This window comes from Penicillium cinerascens (assembly GCF_028974065.1).
Source record: "Penicillium cinerascens strain IBT 15544 chromosome Unknown contig_9_segment0_segment0, whole genome shotgun sequence".
Classification (NCBI taxonomy): domain Eukaryota; kingdom Fungi; phylum Ascomycota; class Eurotiomycetes; order Eurotiales; family Aspergillaceae; genus Penicillium; species Penicillium cinerascens.
The window spans coordinates 2,796,719-2,818,132 of record NW_026695296.1 but is presented as its reverse complement, the minus strand read 5'-3'; the positions used below and the strand labels follow the sequence as shown (position 1 = coordinate 2,818,132).

Sequence of the window (21,414 nt, the reverse complement as noted above, 5' to 3'; positions counted from 1 at the left end):
TTTTCTTTTCCTCCAATCATCGAGCTTAAGTCATTAAGAAATGCTTCTCTCTGAGGAGAAAGCCTTTTTCCAGCTCCCGGTGATCGATCAGCCCGTACCATGCTGCGATTGGGCTGGGGGCCTGCAGTGTGAAGCAAGCTCGGGGAGACAGAGACTGTAGGTTCAATACTCACCTGCACGGGAACCATGCTCATTACGATGCCTAATAACCAATGCAAAACGTGACGCTCATAGACATTGCGTCCCAGGTGAAATTGCTACCCCGCTCCTTCTGCCAAGGGTCTTCATGATTCCGAAGACCTATTCGGTCTTGAGCTGGCCAACTGTTGGACGGTACGACGGGCTCGTGGTCAAAGCGCATCTGGGAACCCCCTATGCGATTGCGTGTTTGTGGCGCACATGTTGACCTAAGGCCTGGCAAATGAAAGTACTTCAGTAAGCGCCGTTGGTGTGACTATGTATCGTTCAAAATGAACCAGAGTAGAGCAGTTCAACACAGTGCGCCTTCAACGGTGACTTGATCTGGTGACCCGATGTCTGATTGAGGAGTTCCCGGGGACCTTGAGCTAGAACCTCTTTCGCCATCATATTTAGAATGCTCCCTCCTCTTCTACCCTATCGTGCTGGTTTCTACCTCGCTTGCACGCTGAGAAAACGTTCAAGTCCCTCCTTTTCTGTTTTTGCCATACCTTTCCAACGTTCCCGATCAAAAATCTACGAGAGGTGCTCCGTACAGAACGACCAGCTACAATGAAGCAGTGGACCGCAGAGGAACGAAGAGATCTGAAACCTTTTATCGAGACCACAGCTCAACTCTCCTGGCCGGAAAAAACCAAGAAATGGAACCGAAAATTCAACACTGGAAGAAGTAAAGAGGGGATTCGCGGACAGTGGAACCGAGAGAAGCTCAAGCTGGGCGTTGAACCTACAACCACGGCTACGAGGGCACATGTATCACCAGCACCGAAGTGTGGGCGAGTGCAAAAAACAAGACCGCGGGTATCCCGGCAAGATCACCGGCGCCAACGCACCAGCCCGTCAACTGCTTCTTTGTCCGGGCCAATGTCGGGTCTGCGAATTGACGATGCTGGGGCTGAACCACACAAGCCAAGAGATGGGTGGAGCTGTTCCCTGGATACGTTGAAGGCTTTCATGCTTCGTGAGTCATTTGCCATTCAAAATATCATGGGAAATTCGCCTAACCAGATTGGCAGTCATTGGGGCGACCATATAAATGAAGCCTGCTCAAAGCCCTGCCTAAAATTGCGCAAAAGCATCTCGCATGGAGAGTAGTCTAAGTCGGTTTTCATGTATTGACATATCTGGTTTATATCCATTTGTCACCCTATTCCCTTATCTTTTTGTTACACACACACACACACAATTCATTAACGCCCGGCGGCTGAGCCGAAAGGGCAACTATCACTAATCTACCAGTACATGCATGTTTGGGTATAAGCCGTGTCTCCTTGGAGCACATACAGTATTTCCTTCCGTATTCGCCATTTCAATTTCCAATCTCATAGCAGGTCCCTGTGGGTTAGTATTGGTTAGTAGACTGGCTTGAAGGCGCTTCTTCAAGTGTTCAACATCCTATCTTCGGCAGTTGAAGCGCGTCTACCGTCTGTCACAAGGGGTTGGGGTTAGAAAGAGGAGGGGATTTTGTCCGTTCGTCGGCAAGGCTAAGTGGCCTCAAGTCGGCCCGTAGCGATGGCAAACCGTACTGAGGCTCGCACTGCATCCAAATTGGGCGTCCACTTCTGGTCATCGGAGGGCGATTTTCCACCCAAGAAGAAGGAGATATTACTTCGGTGAGTGTGGGTACATTGCAGCATTTCCGTCCGGTGCGCGGTCCACTTCCGACATCGAAAGAGAAAGTGGTCCACCGTCTCTCTTGCTTGTCCACATGCACATTGATCTGTCTCGGCGGCATTGATTCGAAAGAGATATCCATTGAGTCTTGCCATGCCCGTGCGGAGCAGGACCAGCACGCTCGCCTCTTTCCACGATAATCGGTCATACAGCTGTCGCGTGTGTTTTCCTGGAAGGGCTTTATCCAGTCGTCTGGAATGTTTTCCGATGCTCTCGGGGAGGTCACTGCTGGGGATCGCTTGGGCACGCGCAATCTTTAGAGTCGTCAATTTCATATTGGGAACCTGTCTTTGCGGGATAGTATCTTCTTGCGTCGCAGCTCTAGCTTGATCTTTTGCGAGACCTAGCAGTTTGTTGTCCTCGCTAGTGGGGATCCACCGGATGCTAATATGATTTCCATGCCTCTGCAGTCGTCTCACAAGCTTGTAGATTTGACAGACAAATTCCTGGCCCGACTGTTGTCGAGGGTTCGTCAACGTGAGAGCCGCCGCTTTGTTGCTCGTGATCAGTGTGATCCTAAAGCCTTTCAATTCCACGAGTGTCTTGAGTGTATGCGCCATTGCCGCCAGCTCCGCGGAAAATGGATTTTGCTCTGTTCTCGCACTCAACGTGACGGACATGGTCTTCAGTCTCACTTTCCGATAGCGGGGTGGTTGTTTCTCGATCGCCACTCCAAACCCGACCAGCTAATTCCGCGCCGAGCTGCTGAACGCGATCTGCATTGATCCGCCTGGTACAATTGATCCCTCAGAAATAGGCTTATCAGTCTGCACGCGTGCTTCCCATGGGGCCAGTGTGAATGGGTTGATGGTTTCCAGTGATTCCATCGCGATGTTTTTCAGCGCGTCCGCTACTTGATATAGTGGCGAGCGGTGGTATCTCCTGAACTTCCGGATCCGATCTGTGTTTCTGCGAAGAGGATTGGTTTCTGGCAGTGTGTGGAGATCTGCCCACATCTTCACGGCTCGTCTCCAGAATCGGTGCTGTACTGTGGCAATATGGGCCTCGGCCTCCGCTACGCTGGTCGCAAGTGTGAGGAATGTTCCCACAATTGCTTGTGCTCCTACCCTTTGCACTCGGTTGATCGGTCCGATGTTCTTATTCTTGAATGCATGCATCCAAACATTCGACGCATAATCCACCACCGGAGCCACGGTCGCTGTGAAGAGCTGCCGTGCAGTCGCTGGGGAGAGGCCTCGAAGCCGTCGTAGCTCCATCGCGGCCTCCAAGCCCCTGGATGCTGCTCTTGCAATATGCTCCTTGTACTTCAGTCGCGTCTCCATCAGGACCCCCAGGATTTTGACCTTGTTCTTAGGCTCGACCGTCTGTCCCTTGACAGTGAACGGCTCTTGATCCACTTTGCGAGCCTTGGGTGCGAACTGTATGATCGCCGTTTTGTCTGCTTCAAAAGTTGCTCCGCTCCTCTTCTCCTAGTCGAGCGCTTCGTTGATGATGGTTGTGATACCTTCCCGATTACTCCGCACGGTTGGCCCTGTCACCCACGCGGTAAAGTCATCCACGAAGGCAATTGGTCCTCCTTGGCCGTCGATTGGTCTCTGCACGAGGTCGGCGTTGAAGAAGAGAAATAGGATTGGAGACAGGGGCGAGCCCTGAGGCAGTCCAGGCTGTGGCAGGTCCTGAACCTCCGACAGTTGCCCATTGATCTGGATGGTCGCCGTCCGTTCAGAGCAGAACGCCTCGACCCAGAGGAGAAGGCCGTCCGGTATGCCTCGTGCCCTCATCCTTTGCAGCAGTCGCTCTTTGCAAACCCCATTGTAGGCCCCTTTGACATCGAAGCTGATCAAGCTTAGGACCCGTCGGCCTCGCCACGCCGCGTAGATTTGCTCTTGCAAGAGCAGGAGTGCCTGCTCCGCGGACCGCTGCTTACGAGCCCCAAAGTGGCTGGTTGGGAGCAGGCCGTGGGTCTCCACTGCGTGCGAGATCCTTTCTGACACCACTGACTCCAGGATTTTGCCTAGCGTCGCGAGCAGTGAGATTGGCCTCCATGCCTTGGCAATGGTGTAGTCTTCCTTGTTCGGTTTTCTCAGCGGAATGATCTTTGCGTGTCTCCACTGTTTCGGCAGCGTGCCTTCTTCCAGTGACGCCTGGAAGATGATCGAGGACCCGGTGTTTGACCGTGGGCCAGGTCATCTTCCACACTATGGCTGGTAGGCCATCATCGCCTGGCGCCTTCCAAGACTTCGTTGCGAGCAACTGCCGCTCTACCTCTTCCATGGTGATGGTCGGCATCTCTACCGCCGCTCTTTGTGGCCTGGTTCCCTCATCGTCAATGCTGTCCGGCAGCGGCGGGAAGAATTTGGTTAGTAGTTCTTCTGCCTGCTCCCTATGATCGGTGGTAACCGTTCCATCTGCTCTGAGGAGCTGCGGTACCTTCCCGAAGGCTGTATCTTCCCCTGCGTTCAGATACCTGGCAGCTTTCCAGATGTTGTCGTTGTCGGCCAGAAACTCGTTCCAGTGTCTCTTCTTTTGTTTCCGAATTGCGTTATGGTATTGCTTCGCGGCGCTTGTGGCCATGTCCTCTAGCTGTGGCACCTTTCGTCCTGCGCGTCTTTCCGAGCGGGCGTGGTTTCTCCAGTATGTGTATATCTGACGGAGTTGCGTCAGGTCCGCCGTCCACCATCGCTTTGCATGCGGTGACGGCTTGGCCTTCGGCGTCAACGCACGAACCGCTTCCGACACCGCGCACATAAGCCGATCGGTCTTCTGCTGTACAGAGCCTTCCACCGGAGTGGCAGCTAGCGTCCTCGCGATTCTAGCATTGATCTCTTTCCACGGTGCATTCTTGAGTAGCAGTTTGTCCGTCTGCGTTGGAGCCGTCCAAGGCGCATCAAAACGGTCTCAATGGTGCCGTGATCTGAGCCGTGCTCCGTTCCATGGACCGCACATTTGATCATCGAGTCCGTCAGGTTTTCCGAAGCGAGAGCGAGGTCGATCGTCGACTCGCAGTCCCCCGAATATTCTCCGCCGTGCCATGTCTTGGTGCCTCGTTTAAGCAGGCTGCTGAGTCCAAATTCATTCATAAGGTCGATGATCGGATCCGCTTCGCCTTGCCTGGCCGGGGACATCTCGTCTCCTCCCCACAGTTGATCATGGCGGTTAAAGTCTCCCATAATCATGGTGTCCACCACCGTTCCCGAGTCTCGCCGTACTTTAGTGATTGCTTTTCGGAGGTGATCGTATGCATCGTCCAATGCGGAGGCGTCCCCTCCTTTTACATAAACTGATGCGATAAAAATCCGTCGCTCGGGAAGCCGAATAACGGCCGCCGTTAAGTCCGGCGACTCGATCCGCACTTGCTCCGCTTCCACATCCTTGTTGACCCACAGCATGCTTCGGATCGCCCATCTCCCTTCCCTCCACGTGGAGGGAACCATCTTGGTCCATTTATGATGCCCCATCGGGGTGGTCAAGAGCCGGCCTTGAATCCTCCTCGCCTGGGGTTCCTGGATCGCTAGTGCCACTGCGTCCTGTGTCTCTTCATCGTTCATCAAACTGTCATGCACTGCACCCTGTTTCCTCACATTAAGCCGCATCACTCGGAGCGTTTTATTCATTGCGTGGCGGGTAGAGCTTCCGACAACTCCTGCTGAACGATTCGTGAGGGCCCCCGCATAGAACGCACTTCGGAACTGTCTGGTCGCAGCTACTGTGGCGATGGCCTTCTGCGGCGCACTTTGCGCATCTCTGGGCATTCCTGCACTGGAAAGCCTTGTGGCCAATCTCTTGGCAGTTGTAGCATTGCATTGGCCGCGGCCGATACTCGAAGATGCTGGTTGTCCCGGATTCTCCTCCGACGTGGAAGTACCCATCAGCCAGGAGTCTCCGCGCGTCAGTTGATTTCGTTAGGTACACGATCATCGATCCATAAGGCTTCGTGGCTTCCTTGCTGCTGAGCCATGCGATCTTGGTGACCGTGGTTTCATTCTCTTCGCCCAGGGCTACCGCCGCTCCTGCTAAGACATTGTGGTTCTCATCCAGTACTGCCGCTCTCTTGACGCTATCGACCTTGATCGGGTACAACTCGTCCCGCAGCACCCGGGCTCCTGCCCCGATCTTCGTTTCTGCCACTTGTTTCACTAGCTGATGTTCGTCTTCATCACGGCAGGCGATTCGGATTCGGTTAGTATTTCTTGGATCCACCGTGACCGCGCGACAGCGCCACTGAGTGTGATTTTCCATTGTCCAGACATTGGTCTCGATTGTGGTCCTAATCAGGCCCGCGGATATTTTCTCGTTGTTCTCCTCCATCATCTTCGAGGTGTCTATCGTACAGTACAGCGTCTCTGTGAGAGTAGTTGGTCTTGTGTTCCGCGCTGGGGGAGCCCGTATGTTGTTCGGGTGGCTGAGCGGGGGAGCACGGGCAATCGCTGCGTAGGACGGGGAACTCGTGGGCGCAGGGACGCTAATTTCCTCGCGCAGAGTCTGGATCTCACGAAGAACCTCGTCATGATTGTCCCGAGAGCATGCCTCAGGGTGGATTTGTGGTATTGCGCATGTGTCTGTCAGCGTCTGTAGCTCCTGCCGAACTTCTGCAAAGGCGGCACTGAACTCTTCTTTGACCTTTCGAAGTTCTTCCTTGTGCGATTCGTCTCGTTGTCTGATCTCTCTCCTGAGTCTTACCAGCTCCTTCACGATACTGGCGATGCTCAGGTTCTCATCCTCGGCCGAGGAGTCGCCCGCAGTTACCGAGATACGTTCTTCTTGCTCGATTGGCGTCTTCTTCTGTTGGGAACGCGTCTTCCTCTGTTCGATATCAATTTCCTGCTCACGAGCGAAGTTGTTCGGTGGTCGGGTGGTGCGTTTCGGTCTCGCCAGTCGCGGTGGCGAATCTTCGCGTTCGTCGCGGTCGGGCGGTTCAGGGGTTCGCATCGCGGCCCGTCCCGCCATTACTCTCAATCAATACAGGTAGACGGTATTTTCGCCACGTAGCAACAAGGCAGTACCGGTTTGTTGTACAGTGAGTCCTCGGCTCGGATACTCGGGAAAGTACAGTACGTCCCGAAACTCTCTTTTTGTTACAGTACTACGGTCACATTTTGAACCTAACGAGATCTTCGGTGCCGAGAGCAATCTTTCGGGACCGAGTAGCATCAATGCTCCGATTGGACAGCACGTTACTGTATCGCGTAGGAAACAGTAATTTTGCGATTAGAAAATAAATGAGCAATTCTTGAAGTCAGATAATGCTTTGCACTTTCACAATTTATTTTCCCTACAAATAATTGAATAAGGTATTTTTGAAAAGTAAATATCGAGCCTTTTGAGACAATTCAAGTATCCGAACACGATTGATCGATGCAAATTTTCATTTTCACTCCCTTTCGGTTTCCATTGTCTTCGTTTCCTATCTAGGATTTTATGTACTAGGGGGATTTGTCTTAATGCGTTTCTGCAGAGGAAAATATAGTTTCCTGGGGATATTCAATACAAAATGTGTGGGCGATATACCAATTAGTTCGTGAGAGCATAGAAAATTCTAGCTATAGAAACAGAGAAACATTTTTGTCTACTAGGTTAGCTTGACAGAAAGAATATAAGCGCAGCTTCCGTATGCAGTAATGACTAGTGAGCTTAATACGGAGTCTACAACACACGGGAAGGGCTTACAGTACAGACTTTTCTGTCTGCCGGGGAGAAAGCAGGCCGGCGACCATGCTAAATCGCCCCTAGGTTCTACCAGATTCTATAGGGCATTACGGTATTATAACTATGACTCATCGGTTAGTTAAGACCAATACGACTACTGTTCTGCCAAAGTTACAAAGCGATAGTCTTAAAGCGGATTAGCGCATTTACGAATTTTTCCGGGAATGAGGTCGCGAGAGTGTGGAGGTATATCTGATTTCGAAAAGTACTGTATCAAGACTCTCATTTCATCACACATGAAAACAATAATGAGGCTTACTTGAGGCCGTAAGAAAGGACTGACCCAAATTGCAATTTCAAAGCAGGTTTTATCAAGCGGGATTCTTTCAGTCAGGTTTCAGTCCGATATCGAAACCAGTTTTCGCCATCCAATATTGAGTATATTAGTATAACGCTGTACAACTGGTCCTTCGCTCTGAGTTTTATCACTGCTCCGGCTTGCTATCGTGCTTGATATTCATGAATATTGGGTTGTTTTTTAACATAGCTCATGGGCTTAAGAGCTAAGAATAGAGCTCAGAGCTCAAATGAGAATGTTTTGAATTCCCCAATGTTAAGGTTGATATTCAAGCTCAATCATCTCTGCCCGATGACCTAGATACACCCGCATGATTTTTCGAAGCTCGTCTTGGAGATTACTGGTCGTGGAGGCTATGAAGTGAGACCTATCTTCAGCGCTTTCCCAGTCTTATAAATTCATGTAGTCTCACCAATCAATAGCATCCGGCCATTTCCTGCACCTTTCCCAGCAGATGTTTCGATGTCTCCCTTCAATACTTCAGCTTCAATGACACTCTGATAGTCTGGAGCGCCTCGATTGAGGATTGCCCGTCCATTTTTCCCGAATGGCACCATTGACGCATCAATACCCTCTTCGACGTGGATGGAAATGTTAAGAACCTGAAAATGCTTCTTAGTCATAAAGAGCGGGTACCACAGGATAACTAGCACTGACATAGCCATTGCTTGGCATATCATCTTTCAAAAGTCCGTTTACTAACTCTTTACCCGATTTGACATATTCTGTTGCTTTTAGTCGGCATCATGCGGGCTCGAAGAAAACAAAACGCTCACCCAACGACTCGGCATGCCAAACCAACTTCACGTGACGGACATTGGATGTGCGATTATCGTAAGCGTGAATTATTTCTTTTGCATAAGGAATAACAGCCGCAATTCCTGCTCCGCTCGCTACTAGCAAAATATTTTCGTATGAGCCCACTGGCTGGTTGATACCATGAGGTCCAGTATAAAAAGCAGGCAAAGAAACGCAATTTTTACCTGCTCCTTTTTCAAGAAGAGCGAGGTTTGCGGAAAAAGCTCCATTGGGGTGAATTATAAGATCAAGGACCTTTTGCTTTTTATCTGGCGACCACGATGTGACCATAAATGGGTGCATTTGTGCCCACGACCATAGACTGAGTGTAGGCAGCCATATTTTAATGTATTGCCCTGGCAGAACGTTGATTGGTTTGGGTAGAACTAAGCACATTCTGGTAAGTCTTTCACTTTGCGGTTGTATTTCTGTGACACTATTGCCGTGTTCTGTTGCTTGGTTATCTATTTCACTATTACCGCATTCTGCATTCGCTAGAAGAGCGCGAGGCCTACCGTGGCCAGATAATATACCGTTGCGATAGACGAAAATGGCTGTTTGAATAAGTGACGTGTACGCCAACCCGCCGAGGGCAATGTACAGGCAGGATCTGGAAAATACGCTATGTTTGGGGATATGGCACCAAATCCCATAGAGGCTTGCAGTTGTCAATGCCTGGTGAGATCGTAAGAAGAACTTATATGAAAGCCGCCTGAAATAAGGCAACGCAAGTATCGCAAGCGCACTCAACGAAGTGGCAACCTATAAGACTATGTGAGCAAAGAGCAAAGGTTTTTGGGGCATTATTCGATATACGATTATTTTCGCAACGAGTTGATCGTTGCTGCCAGTTGCATCGCTGCCAGTTGCATCGCTGCCAGTTGCATCGCTGCCAGTTGGTATGAGTGCGACTGCAACATGGAATATCAATGAAGTAACGACCATCCAGCCTACAGCCCGGTGCATGCGCTGACAGTTTTTGAAAGATACACCTAGAATATCGGCCATATAGCTCAAATGCGTAGATGATATCAGAAGTATGAAATTAATCATAGCAAGTATTCCCGCCCTTCGGCTGGAGTCAACTAGCGATAAGAAATGAAAGAATATAAGAAAAAGATTGACACCAGCGTAGCTCATGTGCAATACAATGCTGGCCCGAGTCCATGGGCCAAAAAGTCGATGGCGGCTAACCATATAAGGGTAGGTGAAATGCTGGGAAAGAAAAACATTGATCGTGTAAAAATGAGGTATGAGGCAGCGAATGGCAATTAAGCTTCCAAAAATTGCCCCCATTACAATAGCATAAATTGCGAGAGTATCCATGTTACTTTTTGGCAGTGCCTTTTGAGTTCAGAGCAATGGCACTATCTCTTCCAACGAGAACATAGAGGTGGCACACTGCAAGAGGCTTGCTGCCATGGAGGTTCTTTCACTAATATTACAGGTAAATCTGCAAAATATCTGAAGAGGGAGAGTGAATGACTGCAACAGCAAACAACTCTACACTCTCGACTACCATCGCACTTTATGTGCTGATCAGAACTCCTTAATAACATACCTGCTCACCAGATGCTTTTAATTCTACTAATACGAGTTGCGATTGTTTACAGAGTCTCGCCCACCTTAAATTTGGTCCTCATCTCCACATTATTTCACGCAAATTCAGAAGCTGAAATTATCACATTTTCACATGGCGAAAAGTGGCACTTCAAAGAAATTTCTCGGAGCCCTTAACATTGAATTTGGTAATTCAACGCATAATTAGATCTCTCATTTCTTTCCCGAAAAAGCGAACAATCCAATCCAGAGACACATTCGTATAACCCAACTTTTTCCATTATGAACATAATACCTATGCCACCGAAACGAGTCAGCTACTAGAATACCATATTAAATGCCACTTATTTATTCCACTACAGTATTAGTTAACCACAAGGAACTATTCTTATTCGAATTTCAGCACATTAGCCTTTCCAAATAGAAAGAATAAGATGTTCAAACTTTTAAGCCATTTAAAGCGCTATCTTATCACCTTTCCATAAAATACAGTTAGCTTAAGACTTCCCGTTTCGATGCTTGCTCTCATTCGTGACATGATACAGTAGAGAGCTAGTCTTTTGCAAACGCTAGAAACGGCGTGTTCTCAAAACCTGACAGTTCCCTCCACTTCGACAATTTTCATGACTGACTGGCCAAAAGCTGTGCTCACTTTCTTCTGTATCAGCCATCTGCTATTGAAGGAAAGGAGAGAGGGATTACAATTGATATAAAACTTACGGCTGTGAGCCTCAAATCCCGCATAGATGATTGGTTGATATGGCCTCAGAACTAAGAGCTGAAACCAAGTGCCTTGAGAATTCCAGTGCCGCGCTCATCATCAAAACGTGCGCTACAAAAGCGCTGATCTTGAGTTGAACACCGTAGCCCAGCCGCTCAGGTATTTGAAGACAGCGAACTATCCCCCCAAGGGCATTCAACAAAGAATACTTGACGTATTCTTTGGCAACAGCGTATCGACAAGCTGACGGCTTTGATGTCGCATACAGTGCTGGCAAAAGCACGAAGAGTCCGAGCATACAGCAGGAGAATGCAAAGTTCCAAGGCTCGTGTATAAGAGAAACAAGCGACAGACTCCAAGCAAATACCAACGTCACTGCCAGCAATAAAATGCACAATAACAACTTCGTATGGTAGAACTGATAATAAAGAAACGGCAGAGAGGAAGCCCAAATGAGAGCGAGAACACCAGCATATTTGATATGTCGCTTAACACCAAACGCAGAATAGTCGGAGATCGTGGCAGAAGAATGATTCAAGGCTCCGAGGAAAAAGCAAACGATAGGCAAAGTATCTAATACTAGGTCGCTCGCTTGGGACATCCTGGTTTGGAAACAGTCAAATATGACACGACAAAGAAGTAGAATAAAATAAAGGACAGTTATTAGATGAACCAGAACGACCAAAGTATTTCCAGGTGAATTCATTGTTTGGAGCCAGCTCATTTTGACTTGTCGATCACCTGATTCACGGTCGTTAAAGAAAGTAATTGGTTTTCTTTGATAAGAATTCTATAGAAGTATCGGCGGAGGAGATGCGAGGTCAAATATAGCACGACGAGTGCACGGGCCTCCTCAGCTGCAAGATTGTCCTCAGTATTTGAACAGCCCGTTCATTTTTTTGCAAAAATGATCACTTACCATAAAGCACCCTGTTCAACTGAATTTGGTCAGCCATATAGAGCCCAAACATTAACTCCGGTTCGAGCAAAAATTGTGAACAAGGAGGAGTCAAGAGTTCCCTTGGATGTATTGGCCTGTCCGATTAGTTATCACTTGAACCACTTTAAGAAATGGTTTCACCAAATACAATCTGCGTCACAAATCCCATGACCCATGACCCATGACCCAGCACTCCGGCCAAAGCAGTACGCTTCAAAGCTGGTACAGTGCGTCCCGAAACTGGCGCAACCACTTACACTCTTCTATTGTTTCTCCAGCCACAGTGCCAAGACCAGCTAGTAAGTTTTGGGAGTTCTGCGGGTACCCCCCTTTTAACTGGAAGACGCGCGCAGCGCGCGCATCGGCCCTGAAACGATGAAATTGAGTGGAAATAGAAGGAAAGTAGAGGGTGATAGAAAAGGTGAGTCGTAAGAGTCTACATGGTGGCATACACGGTAGCATACTCCTCGCATTGTGATTCGTTAACACTGCCGTGCGTGCATGACTAGCCGCACGTGATCTGCATGGACGGTGGTCGTTATCTAGATAGGGTCTGGTTAAATAATAGATTTCTTAAGTTGCGGTTTATCAGAATGCGCGGGGGATATATTTGTGCGCTTCTAGAATTCTTCGGTCTGTGAGTGATAAACAAGGGGTATTTACGGGAATCCTAGATGAAAAGATGGTGTTCAGAAAGAATCACAGTCCTCACGGTGAACACGAATAGAATATTTCTAGGAGGAAGTAATGTTTGTTTGCTGAAATTGTCATTTTCCCCTTTGAACTGTAATGAATGGATAAGGTAAAAAGGGAAAGCGAATGGGAGGTTCTCCAACAATAAGTTGAGACAGAACATAATGTATGTGAGTAATGAGGTGAAGTTGTTCGTAGGACTGAACCTGGAAGAGAGTATGAGGTGCGAATTGGGGAAGAGGTTTAAATTGTTGAGCTTTGAATGAGAAGGTTAGTTTCTGGGTCTTTTTCGTGATCTCTGGGAACGCGGCTCTGGTGTAGGAGTGCGAGGTTGTGGTAAGGGTTGACCATCGTCGGTCGTGTCCGGCCAGGTTATTAACGTTCCTTCGCCGTCATTGTTCATGGAAGTAGTTCCTGTGGGGCTGTATGACTGTCGGAGGGTTGGGATCGAATCATCCTCCAACACGGGCGCTGGCTTGAGTGGAGAACCAGTATTAGCCCTTTGGGACCAGCGGTCCTGGCGTTTCCGTTTACTAGCTGTCGGAGATGGTGTGGATGGCAAAGATTGCGGTTGGGTTGGAAGGAAATGTATGTCGTCCGTAATCACAGCTAGCTGGCGATTGTTCTTGGTGATGCCGAAAATACGCCCTGTCAGAAAAATGTTGGTGTTGATGCTCAGTGGTGGGAAGTTCACCCAACGTTGCCCGTTCTTGAAGTATGCAGTAAGGGGGAATGTGTTATGGCTCCGAGTCGAACTGTTGTAAACTGTAGATTGGAGACGGTAGTGTAGGAGAGTTGTGCCAGTATTTAGTTGACCTTCACGCTCAAGGACAGTCGCAAGGACGGTTACGACGGGCAAAGCCGCTTCAGGGCAGTGCATAAAATATGAACTAGTATCTTCTTGGTCGCCCGGGTGCCTAGTGTGGGTCAATTTGTGTGCTTAGTGATTGTGAAAATTACTAACCTCTCAACGCCATGAGCATGGAGAAGGATGTGGAAGCCGTCACTGTCAGAGGAGGTGGCGAGAAAAGAGCCCCACGCATAAATAAAAGCGTTGGATTGGTAGAGGTCCGGTCGGTTCCCTTCATTGAATAATCGAATTAAAGTGGGAATGTCGTCCTGTTCAACATCGTCTGATTGTATATCTTTGTCCGGTATATTGAGTGATACACGTAACTGCATGCATAGGCTTTTACCGGGGCGTGTTGGATCTTGTTCAACATGGTCGATGAAATCGCGAATATGAAGAATGGCTGGGAAAGAGCCTTGGGAAGGCATAATGGAGATGGACCGGTTTTGTGGGGGTTTGATAATCTAGTAGGATGAGAAGATATCGGTTATATGGGTTAATAGTTGAATAGAAGACGAAGATAGGAAGACATAGACGATAGTCTATATTCGTGTAGGTAGCTATATGGGTGGATCTGGCAGGGATAGCCCGGTCGATACTGCGATAGTGCATGAACATAAGTGCAGATACGAAACATTAGAAGGAAAGTTTCCTCACCGCTTCCCTTAGGAAGGAGGTAGGCACAGAAGAGACAGGGATAGGCCCGTGTTTATTAACTTTATCGCCTATATACGCAAGATACGGGAAAAAATGACTGGGCATTAGGTGAGGTATCTCGAGGTATCAGATTGCCATGCAGCAAGAGTGTTCAGTTCCAGTGCCCGCAGCCTTTGCATCTCACCGAGCAATTGAGGATCCGGGGCGTGTTGTAGGTCGCTCATTTCAATTGGTTGTAGGAGATGAAGACCAGCAAGTGAACGAAGACGGGATAGTTGCACGTAAGTAGAGCAGAATCTCCGGTGGGCGTCTTGGCCTCGAATTTTGCGATCATTCTTGAGATCCAGAATGGCGGATTCGAGGGTCGTACCCTGAATTTTATAGTCGGTGAGACAGAAGGCCGGGCAAATAGGGACCTGTCGCCGACGCACCGAGAACCCCTTGACAGTTATAGACGCCTCGAGTGGAAAGATAGGTAAGACATTTTCACTTAAAGAAGGAAGAGAAATCGATTTCGATCGGCTCGGTTTGAACAGGAGACACGCTGGAGGCTTTGTACAGAAGGTGTACAGTTCATCAAGCTCGTGGAAGTCCGCTAAACGCGAACGAGTCCTATAAGATAAGAAGCCGCATATATTAAGGGGGGTTGACGTACCGTCCGGGTCAACCACAACGCCCACAGCCTCTCCAGTCGCACCATTAACTAATCCAGCAGGCGTGCATATGTTTGTCAAAAGCATTGTCGGCATTGAAAGTGTATAGAGAATAAGTCCCGGAAAAGGGATCTTTGCTCCCTGCTCGGGAAGCCCGAGTAGGTCATCCGCGTGAAGCGTTAGATCGGTCGGCGCAGAGGACCTTGTGCGGGTGTGAAGCGCGGGGAATATCAAAATTCTCTGACGTTTTGACCGAGCGAAGCGCTCGATCTGGAAACGATTTATGATATGTCGGAGCGCGTTTAGTTTAACGACTGCCGTCGTGGCATGCAGACGCGGATCGTCGAGTGAAGTTATAGCCTTTGAGTTCAACACCAAAATATCATCGTGTGTAAGTGTGGCAGTCCTCGCACGAGTAAGTATGTTCCGATATGGTAAGTCCTCCGCCTGGCGCATCTGCTCGTCGAGGATAATGACTTGTTTAAACTGATTCCAGATAAGCTTCCCATCCTGTTCGGTCTCATTTCTCGGAGGTTTCCATAGGGGCTGGCCTTGGACAGGAGGGAATTGGTAGAAATCCCCCATAAGGATAACCACAGGTAAACCGCCAAAGAGGTCCGGCGATGACCTCTCAAGAGATCGGGCGATCTTGCAGTGGGTGTTGATGATGCTAAGCGCGGAGAGATCCACCATGCTCACCTCGTCTATGAACATAATGGTTTTTTGCGTCCATAGCCTGCGAACCCTTTGCCCCACACCGGTCCGTCGATACCGGTTCAGAGAAATGCCAAGAGACGTGTGGTAGGTGCTTCCTCCAATAACATCAGCGGCAGCTCCTGTTGGGGCCATCAGGATGATCTCGTTCTTGCGGTGAAGCAAGTCCATAGCAACGGTAGTTGCTTTAATTATCTGGCTTTTGCCCACTCCGCCTTCACCTCCTACGTAGAGGAGTGTCTGTTTTCGCTGTGAATGATCATACGGATGGTCAGTGCAGTTGAGGATCTCGGTCAGGACTTTTTCCACAACGATGCATTGTTTCTCGTTCAGGGGAATAAGCTCGCGTACGAGTGAAGTTACTGAAAACCCAGTGAGATTTTGTCCCACTCGCGAGCGAAGATGCAGCAAGTCAGGGAGTGCATCTGACCCAGCGAGTACAGGCAGTAAGACATTGTCGATAAGGTCGATATTGGAGTCATCAAGGTCTGGGACAGCGGACGTTGACGATGCAGTGTTTGGATCTTGGGTAGTGAGCCTCGTAAAATTCTTAATCTGGTCCTGCCATTCGTTCAGAGTGGACACCGGAAAGAAACTGAGACCAGACGACTGATATAATGTGCTGTCAGAAATGTGGAGGGGTCGGAGATTTTGTAGCTGAAGGGTTAGAGTGAAAGAAAATGAGGCGAGAGTGGTGATTTGGCGTTGAGCATCTTGGGCCTCGTTCGTCCAGCGTCGACTTATCGCCAGAAATGCAGCCAGAAGGGTTTCTTTGGTCAGTGAACCATCTAGATTTTGTGGCAGATGCGGATCCTCATTTTCTGAACCCGATGCGGGGTACGGAGGACTACCCAGTTCTTGGTCGATTGGGCTCGCGCGTTCATTAGTGCGGCTGCGAAGTATTGCATCAGCTTGGCAGTCACTCTTTGATTTGCGCAGGAGCTCAACGTTTTCCGCAAATGTACGAATATGTGGTGGAAGTGTTGGTTCAACACATGTCCAAACATGATGAAGAATATCATGTGTTGATGTGGCAGGAGGATGTGTTTGTTGAAAAAGTGAGGGCAGATTTTGCCAAGGAATGAAAAGTCCGAGGAGGATCTCGGCAAGATCGTTCTGAATCGCTGTGGTTGTGGGATTTCCATCTGGGACGGAGTCCTCCGAGGACTGAAATTCTGTCAGCTCGCCTTGTAGGGTTACTGTGGCCGTCTGAAAAGGAGACTGAGCCAGTCTCTGTATATGGGTTCGGTGTCTTGGATGTGCATCCTCGAAGGGGATGTCTTCTGTCGTCGCATCCTGGAGTCTCTTGGTGCGCACTACCATGCAGTATTCGAAGATGGACAAGGAAGATAAATGACTACCACGCAACTTATAATTGTCGAATATATTTGCCGGTGCAGTTGCGGTTTGCTCATAATTGCATGGCTCTTCTCCAATCGTATCTGATGGCAAGGTATCTCGACGAGACTGTCCTGGTGGAATTAACGAACGAACGTACCGTCTGAGCCACCAGAGATTAATGCGAGTAAAATTATAGTTGAGTGTGTAGTAGGAGGGAAGTTGAAGTAATGTGCTCGCCACTTGGACCCCGCTTATTTCACGATCTTGGGACAAGCTATTGAAGCAGCGGAGGGCAAACTTGTCCATGCCCCTTTGACGGAGTCTTATATCTACCGTGCTAGGAGTAGGAGCGGCGGCGGCATGTTCAATCATTTGTTTCAACAGCGCCGCTTTTGTGACCATGTGGCACGGCGAAACGTCATCCTTGGTAGCGTAGTTGGTAATGTAATACAGAAGGGACAACGACTTGGACACGGTCGGAATCCAGGAGATGTCATGATTTGAGCGGATGCAGGTGGCAATGGAGGGATTCCACGGATTAACCCAAGCATGGTTACGAGCAAGGTGAATGATGCCGTACTCGTCTACTTTTGCTGCGTCTAGAAGATCGCGAGGCATACCGAAGCGACAGACATGGTTGTTTGATCTTTGTGGGCGGTATTTAAAGCAAGTTGCCGTATGTCGCTTGGAGTGAAGTTGTTTCGTACGAGCAACACGGTTGCTATCGTAAAAAAGTTTCCGCATGAATTCCGAGTCTGTTTCTTGGCCAGTTGATGGAGGAGCTACGTTCGAGAGGGTTGATTCATCGTCCTCGTCAGAGCCATGTAAGCTATGCATCACGACAGTCCCCAAGAAGGTGATCATTCGATTTGCGAAATCACCGTCTGCGAGGACACGGTCACGCAAGCGGACGAAACCAAGATTTCCTCGAGTCCACACCAATGTGTGGAGATGTAACATGCCTCGTCCATTACTTTCCACCACGCCAAAGTAATTAGAAACGTCCCCAAGGATCCCAATGTCGGCAGTTTTGCTACCGAGAAGACCGTTAAGCACCGCCTTGCATGTGCAGTGGAAGAATCTCGCCACAGCCACAGGGTCAGACGTTGCTGTCACGGATTGGATGGCCGATGTCACGTTAGCAGGGAGGTCAGATGAACACTGGACGCCAGCAAGAACCAGAACAAGAGGATTCTGAAGATCGGAAGGGTTGATTGTTAGCCAGAACGCTGGCATACCTTCTCGAACGAGAAGACCTCGAAGTTCTGCCCGGATCTGTAATTTTTGGAAAAAGGATCCTGGTACTTGTACACCGATGGCAGTGATGTTCTTGAGTAGCCGTCGGATTAGCGGATCCGAGGTGGTTTGATTGGTGCTAAGCTCCTCAGCTGCCTTTTGTAGGCGATCGACATTAAGTGAGTCTAGATCCCTAGCTACCGAGGTCCACTGGGATCGTTTGATGAGAAGAGAGTTGCCAAGACATGAATTCCGCAGCTGTATGATGTCGTATAACAAGTACATGAACGTCCTGTGACGAGCGAATCTAAAAAATTAAGCTAACAGTTTGCACGGATAGCCGGAGAACAACTTACCTCCGGCTATGGTGACGAAGTGCCCAATTTGCGAAAGCAACAAGGGATACAGTTACAGCACGATCATCCAGATGACCTCCAATCCCTCCCGGGAAAAGCGTAGGGAAAGCAGATGTGAGATAATGAGGATCGTCCCATTGATTTAGAAGCGATACTTGGCCATGTATACGGTATTCGATCGTAGGGACCCGTTGATGAGCGGTAGGTTGTTGAGAAGAATGGCTTGCGTGGCTGGTGGGGGCAAATTGAGGTTGCGTTTTGAGCGGCGGGTCATTGACAAGGGTAAACACCGTGTTCAGCAGACGCAGGTCAGGGTTCTGCCGATCTCCATTCAAGTCAGTAGTAACAGAACCAGTGACTGGAAGAGAATCGTCGATGAACTGGTGGTTGTCCTCTGCAGCTTGCCAGTCGTTTTCGTAGTTACCTTCTTGCAAATTAACACTGTAGCCCGCCCGTTCGTGGTGATCCGTGTTGTCTACACATATTACTTGCTGCTGTATGTCTGAAGGTATAAACTCATCGGGCCAGTGATTGACAGCAGAATGATCAATAGTAACGTTGCCGTATAAAGGATTATGTCGCACGAGATAGCGAAGAGCAGCAAGCACCTTGTGCTTACGAACAGTGAAAAATGGCTGCAGATCAGCGGTGGTCGGGGAAATTTTCCCCAGCCAGAAGACTTTGATGAGTTCAGCGAAGTGCAGGTCAGGGCTTGGCAATATTCGAAGGAGAGGTTTTGGGTCTTGTGGTATAATGATAAAGTGGCCGCGTAACGCATAGTAGCTTGCTGGCGATGATCGGCCTCCAGGGCGCAGCTTCAATACGACCCCCACTGGATGGGACTTGGCAATCAGGTATTCTTCGGTAAGAGTAAGATCTTTAAGAGCCTCGGGGTAATGCTGACACAGAACAACGTTGATTTTGTTACCGGCGGAGAACTTCGGAACAGAGCCGCGTAGGAGTGGCGCATGGCATCCTGAGCATAGGTTCCAGAAGCCATCAATGTAGCCGCATCGATCGAGGAAGCCTGCCAATGGCTCCAATACAGGATCTCCATCAAGAAATCGACGCGTGTCATTGCTAGGAATAAGCATGCCGCAAGTGCAACAAGCAATATCTCGGCTGGAGACAGCCATTTCCTTCTCAAATCGAGCTATAGACTGGCGCACAAGTGGGGTGGATATGTCCTGTGGAAACATCCCCGAAGCACGCACGCGAGACTCATGTTCCTGGAGCAGGAATTCAACAGCCCGGTCGATAATGGGAGACCGACTTGTCGATGGTAGACCTGGAGGTATAGATCTTCGACGCTTGGGTTGAGGGGGGTGCGCGGGTGTTATTAGTGGAGGAAAAGAATTTAGGTTAGGGTCAAAATATATACCAATAGTCTGGCGAAAATCGGAGGGACGCTGCACCACATTCGATCTCCTCAATCTGCAGTTACGACAACGCATAACACCTGGTCGAGCGGCGAATGGAAGTCGACAGTCATAGCACGGACTATAATACGGATTTGAAGAGAGTAAAGCCTCGCAAGGCATGCAGCGAATATTTGGAGAATCCGCGGGAATTGGAACAAAGCAGCGTAAGCAGGGGCGTGTTTCCCGTATAGGTGGGAGCAGGGAAAATGGACAAACGGGACATGTTGGCGATTGAATAGTCGTAGACAGACGTACTTGACGCCCACAGCCAGAGCAAAACCGATTAGACAACATTCAGGGAGACGTAGACAAAGGGAAAGTGAGGGGCAACGGAAAAGACAGCGTTCTTTCTATTCGAAGAGGACATTACAGTGGCGATAGAAAGCATAGGGTTGCAATAAACTGGATGGCAAGAAGCAGATGATGAAGCAATCACAGTAGCGGGAGGTGCATAATTATGCAGAGCGAACCCTACAACCCTAAGCCAAGACGATCTAATCCGAAGAAAGCGACAATAATGCAGGTACGCGAACAGGCAAGGGCGAATGACAGACGTGCGTGGCAGAACAAGGCATATATAGTCAAGCCACCTCTTTTCGCAACGTCTCGCGCACACGTACATCCGTGTTGATTAAAACCCTTCCTCTCACTACGTTCGTTTCAGGGCATTTGACGTATATCACTGTGTTGTAACATGTGTATTTTGATTGTATTGTTATGGAGTTCTGTGGGTCACGACCCAGTGTTACAGATACAGGTCTAACCCTAATGCATGAGTAGTGCGTCTCAGGGTGACAGGACAATACCATCAGTACAGGGGATCCAACACACTGGTACGGAAATACAGATATTCCGGATATATTCCAAATTTAGACTAGTTTGTCTCCGTGTTATGGCTGGAAAACACACAAAAAGCGTAAGTGGTTGCACCGGTTTCGGGACGTACTGTACCTAGTTTTTAAACACTAAGCATGATCTCTACTATAGGCCTACAATATCAATGCGACCGGTAAAATCGACCCTTTAATATATAAGCAAATTCATTTCTTATAATTACCTAGTGGGTGGGCTAAATAAGTAGTGATATAACTTTGTTTAGACCAAAACATATTAAATAACAGTATATAACAGTATCTAATTAAATGAACCAGCTGGATTATGTACAGTACACCAAGACCTGTTTTTAATGCAAAAATGGGCTGAGATGGGCTATAGATGGTGCCGAATATCTCGGCCCATCGTGGGTTGTGGGTTGTGGTTGGGCCGTGGGCCTAAGGTTTGGGCCCATTTGCGGGTTTTTGCGCAGTCTACTAATATTATAAAAAGCTTGTATATATATCTATCTTTTGATATAATAGGCTAAATTAATATAGAGAGATAATATGTGGTATTATACAATACAAATGTATAATTTATCATCGTTTTACAATTGCGAAGACCTTGGTTTTATGTAGAGTTGGGTTTTCCTGGGCCCCAATGGGTACCCAGCCTGGGTCCTGCGGAAGCCTACGTGCACCTATCAATAGAATCATGCAGACAACCCCTAGCAAAGCTTGACAGATCTTCGTCAGATGGTTCGGTCATATCGCACCATCCTCGGTTGTCTACGTCAGTCATGTCTAGTGGTTGCAATACCT

At 48.7% G+C, this 21,414-nt stretch overlaps 4 protein-coding genes across 4 annotated transcripts; all 4 read right to left on the bottom strand.

Moving 5' to 3' along the window:
* Positions 1-1,682: 1,682 nt before the first annotated feature.
* N7498_007879 (uncharacterized protein) lies at positions 1,683-6,780 on the bottom strand (the record flags this gene model as incomplete). Its single annotated transcript, XM_058454941.1, has 6 exons — positions 1,683-2,558; positions 2,610-3,302; positions 3,357-3,977; positions 4,033-4,695; positions 4,773-5,592; positions 5,654-6,780. 6 exons carry the CDS (start codon positions 6,778-6,780, stop codon positions 1,683-1,685), a joined length of 4,800 nt encoding a protein of 1,599 aa, XP_058307190.1.
* A 1,455-nt stretch (positions 6,781-8,235) lies between these two features.
* On the bottom strand, positions 8,236-8,502 carry N7498_007878 (uncharacterized protein; the record flags this gene model as incomplete). Its single annotated transcript, XM_058454940.1, has 1 exon — positions 8,236-8,502. One exon carries the CDS (start codon positions 8,500-8,502, stop codon positions 8,236-8,238), a length of 267 nt encoding a protein of 88 aa, XP_058307189.1.
* Positions 8,503-12,820: 4,318 nt separating this feature from the next.
* Positions 12,821-13,827, bottom strand: N7498_007877 (uncharacterized protein; the record flags this gene model as incomplete). The annotated part of the gene is made up of 2 exons (XM_058454939.1): positions 12,821-13,466; positions 13,514-13,827. 2 exons carry the CDS (start codon positions 13,825-13,827, stop codon positions 12,821-12,823), a joined length of 960 nt encoding a protein of 319 aa, XP_058307188.1.
* Positions 13,828-14,160: 333 nt separating this feature from the next.
* N7498_007876 (uncharacterized protein) lies at positions 14,161-19,810 on the bottom strand (the record flags this gene model as incomplete). Its single annotated transcript, XM_058454938.1, has 3 exons — positions 14,161-14,651; positions 14,712-18,307; positions 18,357-19,810. 3 exons carry the CDS (start codon positions 19,808-19,810, stop codon positions 14,161-14,163), a joined length of 5,541 nt encoding a protein of 1,846 aa, XP_058307187.1.
* Between the last annotated feature and the right edge of the window lie 1,604 nt (positions 19,811-21,414).